This window comes from Sus scrofa, chromosome 13, assembly GCF_054392235.1.
Source record: "Sus scrofa isolate SSC_HxYL_T2T_F1_AM1 chromosome 13, Sscrofa_HxYL_maternal_Yorkshire_Landrace_v2.0, whole genome shotgun sequence".
In the NCBI taxonomy this organism is placed as follows: Eukaryota; Metazoa; Chordata; class Mammalia; order Artiodactyla; family Suidae; genus Sus; species Sus scrofa.
In genome coordinates, this window is record NC_139395.1 from 46,925,223 (window position 1) to 46,934,832 (window position 9,610).

At 53.4% G+C, this 9,610-nt stretch overlaps 1 protein-coding gene across 43 annotated transcripts in view; it reads left to right on the forward strand.

The window, feature by feature from the left end:
- The window catches only part of DAG1 (dystroglycan 1), a 63,272-nt gene extending 58,427 nt beyond the window's left edge, over positions 1-4,845 (forward strand). For 27 of the 43 annotated variants that reach the window (XM_084986862.1, XM_084986865.1, XM_084986869.1 and 24 more), the window contains one exon: positions 45-4,843. In XM_084986862.1, coding sequence (XP_084842988.1) covers positions 45-2,444 — 2,400 coding nt within the window. In that variant the 3' untranslated portion in view covers positions 2,445-4,843. 43 annotated transcript variants of the gene reach the window in all.
- Positions 4,846-9,610: the final 4,765 nt, after the last annotated feature.

Consider the following 9,610-nt stretch of genomic DNA (forward strand, 5'->3'; position numbering starts at 1 on the left):
ATGCAGTGATAGTAGCACTTAATTCACGTTAACATCTCTTACAGGTGTCAGCAGCAGGGAAGGAAGCCTTACCATCCTGGCTGCACTGGGACCCCCAGAGCCACACCCTGGAGGGTCTCCCTCTTGACACTGATAAGGGTGTGCATTACATTTCGGTGAGTGCTGCACGGCTGGGAGCCAACGGGAGCCACGTCCCCCAGGCTTCAAGTGTGTTCTCTATCGAGGTCTACCCTGAAGACCACAGTGAGCCACAGTCTGTGCGAGCAGCGTCACCAGATCCGGGCGAGGTGGTGTCATCTGTCTGTGCTGCTGATGAGCCTGTGACTGTCCTGACAGTAATTCTGGATGCTGACCTCACCAAGATGATCCCAAAGCAAAGGCTCGACCTTCTGCAGAGAATGCAGAGCTTCTCAGAAGTGGAGCTTCACAATATGAAGTTAGTGCCAGTGGTGAACAACAGACTCTTTGACATGTCAGCCTTCATGGCTGGCCCGGGAAATGCGAAAAAAGTGATAGAGAATGGGGCCCTGCTCTCCTGGAAGCTAGGCTGCTCCCTGAACCAGAATAGTGTGCCTGACATTCATGGTGTGGAGGTCCCTGCCAGGGAGGGTGCTATGTCTGCCCAGCTTGGCTACCCTGTGGTGGGTTGGCACATTGCCAACAAGAAGCCCCCTCTCCCAAAACGCATCCGGAGGCAGATCCATGCCACACCCACACCTGTCACTGCCATTGGGCCCCCAACCACAGCCATCCAGGAGCCACCTTCCAGGATTGTTCCCACCCCCACATCTCCAGCCATTGCTCCTCCAACTGAGACCATGGCTCCCCCAGTTAGGGATCCTGTTCCTGGGAAGCCCACAGTCACCATTCGGACTCGAGGTGCCATTTTTCAGACCCCAACTCTCGGCCCCATTCAGCCCACTCGGGTGTCAGAAGCAGGCACCACAGTCCCTGGCCATATCCGCCCAACAATGACCATTCCTGGCTACTTGGAGCCCACGGCGGTTGCTACCCCTCCTACACCTACCACCAAGAAGCCACGAGTATCCACACCCAAACCAGCCACACCTTCTACTGACTCTTCAACCACCACAACTCGAAGGCCGACCAAGAAGCCGCGGACACCCCGACCGGTGCCTCGGGTCACCACCAAAGCACCCATCACCAGATTGGAAACCGCCTCCCCGCCTACTCGCATCCGCACCACTACCAGTGGGCTGCCCCGTGGAGAGCCCAACCAGCGCCCAGAGCTTAAGAACCACATTGACAGGGTAGATGCCTGGGTTGGCACCTACTTTGAGGTGAAGATCCCGTCAGACACTTTCTATGACAATGAGGACACCACCACTGATAAGCTGAAGCTGACCTTGAAGCTTCGGGAGCAGCAGTTGGTAGGTGAGAAGTCTTGGGTACAGTTCAACAGCAATAGCCAGCTCATGTATGGCCTCCCCGACAGCAGCCACGTGGGCAAGCACGAGTATTTTATGCATGCCACAGACAAGGGGGGCCTGTCAGCTGTGGATGCCTTCGAGATCCATGTCCACAGGCGCCCTCAAGGGGACAGAGCTCCTGCACGATTCACAGCCAAGTTTGTGGGTGACCCAGCACCAGTAGTGAATGACATCCACAAGAAGATTGCTCTGGTGAAGAAGCTGGCCTTCGCCTTTGGGGACCGCAACTGCAGCACCATCACTCTGCAGAACATCACCCGGGGCTCCATTGTGGTGGAATGGACCAACAACACCCTGCCCCTGGAGCCCTGCCCCAAGGAGCAGATCACAGGGCTGAGCCGGAGGATTGCTGAGGATGATGGCAAACCTCGGGCTGCCTTCTCCAATGCCTTGGAGCCTGACTTCAAGGCCATGAGCATTGCTGTGACAGGCTCTGGCAGCTGTCGGCATCTACAGTTTGTCCCCGTGGCGCCACCCAAGAGGGTGCCCTCAGAGGCACCACCCACAGAGGTGCCAGATAGGGACCCTGAGAAGAGCAGCGAGGATGATGTCTACCTGCACACTGTCATCCCAGCCGTGGTGGTTGCAGCCATCCTGCTCATTGCTGGTATCATTGCCATGATCTGCTATCGTAAGAAGCGGAAGGGCAAGCTCACCCTTGAGGACCAGGCCACCTTCATCAAGAAGGGGGTGCCGATCATCTTTGCAGATGAGCTGGATGACTCCAAGCCCCCACCCTCCTCCAGCATGCCACTTATCCTGCAGGAGGAAAAAGCTCCCCTCCCCCCTCCTGAGTACCCCAACCAGAGCGTGCCCGAGACCACTCCTCTGAACCAGGACACCGTGGGAGAGTACACACCTCTGCGGGATGAGGATCCCAATGCACCTCCCTACCAGCCCCCGCCTCCCTTCACAGCCCCCATGGAGGGCAAGGGCTCCCGTCCTAAGAACATGACCCCATACCGGTCGCCCCCTCCCTACGTCCCCCCTTAACCCACAAGCGCCTGGGTGGAGGCAGGGGTAGGGCAGGGCCCTGGAGACAACATGGTGTTGTCTGTGGAGACCGGTGGCCTGCAGACCATTGCCTACCAGGAGCCGACACCTGATCTAGCACACACTGACACACACAGGGCCTGGACAAGCCCGCCCTCTCTGGTCCTCCTAAACCCCAAAGCAACTGGAGAGACTTTGGGGACATTTTTACTTTTATTTTTTGCCTAACAGCTTTTTGTTTGTTCATAGAAAATTCTTCGCTGCGTTTTTGATGGCTGGCTCTGAAAGCACCATTTGGAGTAGAGGTAGATGGAGGGAGCGAGGAACCGTGAATGAACTTGCAGGCAGTGCTGGGTGGCCTCCCGGCTCTCTGCGTTTTGCCTTTAACACTAACTGTACTGTTTTTTCTATTCACGTGTGTCTAGCTGCAGGATGTAACATGGAAAACAGTAGCTAAAGATTAAATTCAAAGGACTTTCAGAAGTTAAGATTAAGTTTTTACATTTAATCTGCTGTTTACCTAAACTTGTATGTATAATTTTTGGGTGGGTATGGGAAATTGCTTTGCTAAAAATAAGCTCCCAGGGTGTTTCAAACTTAGAGAAGACCAAGGGGACAGTATTTTTTATCAAAGGAATCCTATTTTTTCACACTACGTAAACTTGGTTGCTCTGATACCCCAGAGCCTGACTGGAGGCCTCCTGGCCCTGGCTCAGGGGCCAGGGCCCTGGTGCTGGGCTTGCTGTCCCACTGTTGCCAGGGGCTGAAAGCTAGAGGGGCCTCTCAGGCCATGGACATCCACACCCCCACCCCATGCATGCACGGCCCACCACCAAGGGGTCTTCATTTCCATGGAAAAGGGACTCCAAGAGGCAGTGGTGGCCGTAGCCTCCAACCTAGGTGCTCCAGGGTGGGCCAGCTGCTCATGGGGGTGCCTGGGGAGGTCGAAGGACTCGACCACATCAACCTGTTTTCTTTTACCCTTCTGTGTGGTCCCCCCCACCCCATCCTAAATGGAATATCATGATTTTTGAAACACTCAGTGGGGGACATTTTGGTGAAGATGCAATATTTTTATGTCATGTGATGCTCTTTCCTCACTTGACCTTGGCCACTTTGTCCCAATAGTCCACAGCCCCACCCTGACCACCCCACACCTCTTCTCTGGCGCTCTAGTCCCAGGCCTGAATGGCTGGGAAAGGTCTGGTGGCTAGGGAGGAATGCCAGCAATATAGTTCATAGTAAAAATCTGTGGGCTCTCAAAGCTAATTTTTTACTAAAGTTTTTATACAGCCTCAAATTGTTTTATTAAAAAAAAAGATTAAAAATGGTGATGCTTACAGCAGTTTGTACAAGCTCTTAGTGTTGATTCCATGGAACTGACGGCTTTGCTCTTTGCGATTCCACCCCCCACCCCCACTTCTTTCCTAATGGTTTAAACTTCGGAATTACACTGGGGCTTCTTTTGCCTTTTTTAGCAGAACATCCGTCCATCCATCTGCATCTCTGTCCCATGACTCAGGGGCACCCACTCTGCTTTGATTCTCCTCCTTTGGAAGAAACCATTTTGAGCATGACTTTTCTTGATGTCTGAATAGTTATTTTGGGTACCTTTTAGGGAGGAATGCCTTTTGCAATAATGTATCCCTTCCATAATCTGTAGGTGGGTGGGTGGACCCAGGCTCCCTTTGCACGCCAAGCAGCCACTTCTAAGCCATATTGACTGTTTTGCAGAAGATTTGAGTGTGCTGCCTCAGGAGGAGAGGGACGGTCAGAGTGGAGAGGTCTCTACCCTGCCCTTCTTTGGAGGGGGTTCCCCCTTGCTCCTCTCCCACAGGGCCTCTCTCCTGCCTGGATCTCCAGTAGGGGGAGCAGTGCCCTGGTGTGGGGAGCCTGTACAGGAGGGCTCGGGGGGGCTTGTGCCTCCAAGTCCTGATCCAAGCCAGAGTTTCCCTAATGCCCCAGAGTCAGGAGCACAAGCAGGGTCTGACCTGGTCAGATTGTGTTTGATGACCTCCTCAAAAGATAAACAATTCCCAGTGTTCCAGGTGAGGGCTTTGAAAGGCCTTCCAAATAGCTCCGTTGCCCTTAGCAACCCCAGCATTGGGCACTGCCACGCAGAGAAGTGGCTGGCCCAGAATGGCCTGTTACCATAGCAACAGGAGGCGATGGGGCAGTGAACAGAATAACAGCAACAATGCCCTTGCAGGCAGCCTCCTCCCCTGATCGCCCAGCTGGCAATGGTCATTGGACTCTGTGAGACAGAGAGCCAATCTCACATTCAAGTGTTCACCAACCACTGACGTGTTTTTATTTCCTTCTATATGATTTTAAGATGTGTTTTCTGCGTTCTGTATAGAAACATATCGAACTAAATAAAAGCAGTGTCTTTATTACAATGCCATTGCCTCCAAGCATCTATTACCCTGGCTCCTACACGACATGAGTATAGGGTGGGACTAGAGTCCATGGGACAGAGGGAAAGGGGACCCAGCTAGGCTCACTCAGGTGGCCTTTGAGCAGCTGACCAGATAGTCTTCACAGCCTCACCATTTCTGTGCTTCTGGGAGGAATGTATGTGTGCAGCAGAAGCTCTGTCAAACAATGAGCTCTCCTTAGCACGTCTTCTGCCTGAGCCAGCTGAGACAGATCTCCTTGAGCTTCAGTTTCCTCGTCTATGATGGGGGAGAGGGATGGGCAGAAAATCCAGTGAGACTGGGTGGGAGGGGAGGATGGTGGGAGAGGTCTTGCTGAAGGTTGTCTGCTCCAGAGTGGGTTGACTCCTGCAGTTCCCAGACAGGGGTCCTTCAGTCTGGGCCCCCTGCACATGACCTTGGGTTAAGGCTGGCCCTCTCCCAAGCAGTCTAAAGGCAGGTTTGGCCCTTGCCTTGGAGTGGGGAGAAGGGGAGAATGGTTTCTGGCCAGGCTATTCTGCCTTCTTTGGGCCTATAGATTCTGGGGGCCTGCCCCTAAGTACCCTGCCTGGGACAGAAAGACCAGCTGGGTAGGCTTAGCATGACTTAGTGCCCAGGAAGGGGCAGGTTGTCCTGGGACACTACCCAGGGTGCCGGAGGCAGGGGATGCAGCAGCTGTGTTTTCAGAGGCAGGATTGGGGCCATTGGTCACAGAACAACTGATGCCTCTAACGGGCCTCACTCCCACCCCCACAGAGTCCTCACCATCTCTACCTATAGCCCCCAGGCTGCTGCTCTGCCCACAATTTAAGACCCAGAGCTGAGAGATTGGTCCTGTACTGCAGATAAAACTGAATCCCAGAGTGGGGAGTTGAAGGTCAAACAATTACTTGTGGCATACAATACTGATAAATACCAGGAAAAGCTGTCCTCAGTACAGAGTTAAGGGACACATACCTCATACCTCACCCCCTAGACCTAGCAGCAGGAGCCTGGGATATGACCCTGCCCTTTGCTTTCTTGGCCTCAAGAAGTTGTTTAATACCTAATCTGAAGCCATGGGTTATGAGTGGATTCACTGTCCTGTACTCTAGTAAAGGGATTTCTGGTTTCAGCAGAGAATATATGGTCAGTAGAATAGGAAGAAGCCACAAGGGCCTCTGGCCTCTGCCCTGCCCTACTCTTCTTTGGGAATATCTGACATTTGGCCTGGCAGACCCCTGACCTGCAGCACTCCTGCCAGGTCTCTGTGACCTCTCCTTGTAGGAGGCAGATAGGGAATGTCTACTCAGATTTTTCAAGCTAGAGAGGGCAGTGTAGGAAAGGGGCAGAAACAATGGGACACAGTGGAGAAGGGGAGAGGGAGCTGTCAGACCCACAGAAATATGCATTCGCCTGTGCTTCTGACCCAGAACAAATTCCCATGAACCTTTTGGCCTGGCTTCCCCATCTGTGAAGTGGGGACAGCACTGGTCTCCAAGGGATTCTGAGGAACCCTAGGGACTACGGGATGGAATCAGGATAACAAGTCACCCCCAACACATCTGCCTGTAAAAGGGACAAGAGAAGCCAAGGAGGCTAGAGGATTCCTCTGTCTCTCCTGGTATAAAGGCATTGCCTTGGGCCAAGATCCTTGGGCCAGGACGATGGCCAGGGAATATTGGGGTGTCTAGGAGCTCCTGGCTAGCCTCATCCTGTAGAATTATCATCACTTTGGTGGGAACTGGAGGCTCCACATGACTTACTTGCCTCTACTTGTTCCCAATAGGCAGAAAACCTCCTAGAACAGGCCCTTCCCTAGCTCCTCTGGAGCATGGAAGTCCCCACCCAGACATCAGTCTTTTGAGGGTGAGTTTTATTACTATATCTGAAAAATACAAATCAGCTTATGCTTTTAAGTTAAAGCTTCCTGCTTTGCTTACCCTTCTTGATCACCATCTTGAGGCAAGGTGACTGAAGTCCAGAGGGGGCAAGGTTCCAGGTACTATGGCCAGTGAGTGGCAGGTTCAATTCTAAAGAGTGACCCCATCACTATAGGTTTTTTGAGGGTGCTGTAAAATTTTGTGCATATTGTAGATTAGTAAAGAATTATTTGAAGCCCTCAGTGGGAGATGGGGCTACCATTTCCCATAATGGGACCCGGGCAGACCCAGAGAAGATAGGGCAAGAGATTCAAAGTGAAGGTTCCCATCTTCTGGGGCTGGGGTGCTCCTGCACCTGAGGACAGCCTCTGGAGCCCTCACTAGCCCCATTGTCCTCAGCTTTAGTGGAGGAGACCCTAGTGTCTCAGCTGGAGTGAAGTTGGTCTGTTTGTGTCCCTGTGGAGGGCTCCATATGGCCATAAGGTGCCCTTGTGTAGTTTCTGGGCAGTATTGGGGCAGCAATCAACCTTGGCTTGGCAGTGGTTCAGATGCGCCCCACTTGAGCCCTGCAGAAGGCCAATTGCCTGGCGCTCTGAGCCAAAGAGGGGTCAGTGCCTGCAGGCTTCCAGGAGGTGGCGCCAGAGGCCTGGGTAAGCCTGACAGCAACACGCAAGTCCTAACGTAGGCAGGATTAAGTAACTCAGCAGGTTTGGAGAGAGTCTGGGAGGTAGGAGAGGCTCGCCATGGAAGGGTGGAACCCCGCCTAGAGCAGAGCTGAGTTGGCCCTGGGAGTGGACCGAGGCCTGGAGTAGGACGGGGCCAAGTGGAACAGTGGGTAGAGCTAAAGCTGTTGGGCCAGCTGCCCAGAGCTGCTCAGAGTTAGGCTGAGGACAGGCGGTTTAACTGGACTGATCCTTCCTTGCTCAGCTACCCTGCACAGACTCTGAGGGCATCAAGATAGGTGTTGCTGGGGTTCGGAGGCTTTCTTTCCCCCCAGCAGTTCTTCGGAAAGAAGCTAGCAGGGAAAGGGGGAGGGGAGTCTGGGGCCCAGGCTTCCAGATGGCTTCCATTCCTGGGGCCTCACAGGCAAACATTGAATTCGGATGTCTGTAGGCGGAACGAATAAGGAAGGATCTTTCTTTTGCGCTGTTGCTTTAGCTTTAGTACGCCTCCAGGCTTTCTGTTGTTGAGGCCAGAGTCGGGGAGCTGCCCACAGTAGGGCTTGGTTTATAGGATGCTCCCTGAGTCTCCTCTTCCTCCAGCCTGAGAGCTCCTGAGGACATGCCCTAAAGCACTGCGGATCTGGGTGGGTCCTGGATGGAAACTAGGGGTTCCAGCTGCTGTGTCCCTAGGGGGAAGACACTTGGTGCTAGAAGTAGAGAGGGATGGGTTAGCAGATGACACTTTTAGTGTGAAGATGTCCTGAAGCCCAAGAAACACCTTGCCCAAAGCTGTCTCCACAGCCCTGGGCACACACTAGGACAGCAGGGGACATCCAGATAGCAGCTGGCTGGAACTCTCAGAACCAGAGCTGAGGATACTGTTGTCTTGTGTTCTCATGGTGTTGCAGCCTCAGGCTATAGTGGGCAAAGCACGGATTTGAGACTTGCCAAAAAAGGCTGGGAACTCTGGTCAGGCCAGCTCCTTTTTCAAGGATCACTCCCCACTTCTCTCAGCACTTCTTCTTTTTTTTTTTTTTTTTTTTTTGCTTTTTCTAGAGCTGCTCCCACAGCATATGGAGGTTCCCAGGCTAGAGGTCCAATCGGAGCTGTAGCCACCGGCCTACGCCAGAGCCACAGCAACGTGGGATCTGAGCCGCGTCTGCAACCTACACCACAGGTCATGGCAATGCCAGATCCTTAACCCACTGAGCAAGGCCAGGGATCGAACCCGCAACCCCATGGTTCCTAGTCGGATTTGTTAGCCACTGAGCCACGACGGGAACTCCTCTCAGCACTTCTGTAACAAAAGTCTTGGGAGAGAAAGGTGAAGAAAGGGGCTGGCTCCAGCCCATGATGGCAGGGGTAGAGAGGTCCTGTTGGGAGGTGGCAACAGCTTGTCTCTGGGTGTGCCCTGGGGAGAGGACCAGCTTTGTCCTGGATGAACTCACCCTCAGGAAACATCTGCCTGATTGGGCTGGGAAAGGAGCTGGGCTTGGGGGATGCTGAAGGGAATGGAATCCTCCTCTTGTTTGAGAAGCACATGGTGTGTATGTGTCTAGGGCGAAGGCCAGCTCTGCATTCCTGTGTCCAGTACAGTGATTATAGTGCAAATGAGAGGCTGAAGAGGCATCCGCTGTGACCCCAACGGCTCTGACACAGCAGCCACTATGCCTCCCTCCCAAGGCTTGCCCTCGGTCTCAGGCAGCACAATCAGCTTACTCCTGGACCTCTAGTCTCCTCAGAGAAGCCTTGGGCCAGACAGGGCTAGAAGAGGAACACAGCCATCCTGAGTCCCAGGAAGATCCCTGGAGCAGATTTGGGGTTGGGGGAGGACTTGGTTTGAATGAGCAAAGATTTGGGGAGGGAGGGCTCCAGAGAAACACATGGCCTTTCTGCTATCTGGTGGCAAACGGAGGATGTCCTTTGTTTGGCCTTGCTAGAATTCCTCAGTCTACTCTGTCAGCTCATGGTCAGAAAAACCATCTGATGCCCAGACCATGCCTGCCAGCCAGAGGAGTTATTAATACACAACTAGCAGTGGTAACCCAGATTTGCTGTCCAACTGATACCCACTGCTACCCAGCCCAGAACCTGGGGAAACCTGAATGTGACTTCAGCCCTCACAGGCTGGCCTGGTGATGCTTTGGCCACACACAGAGCTGCAGGTGATGACAGCGGTTGATGACAAGTGGTTCTGCATGGAGGGCCAGCAGTCAAGCCCTCCAGAT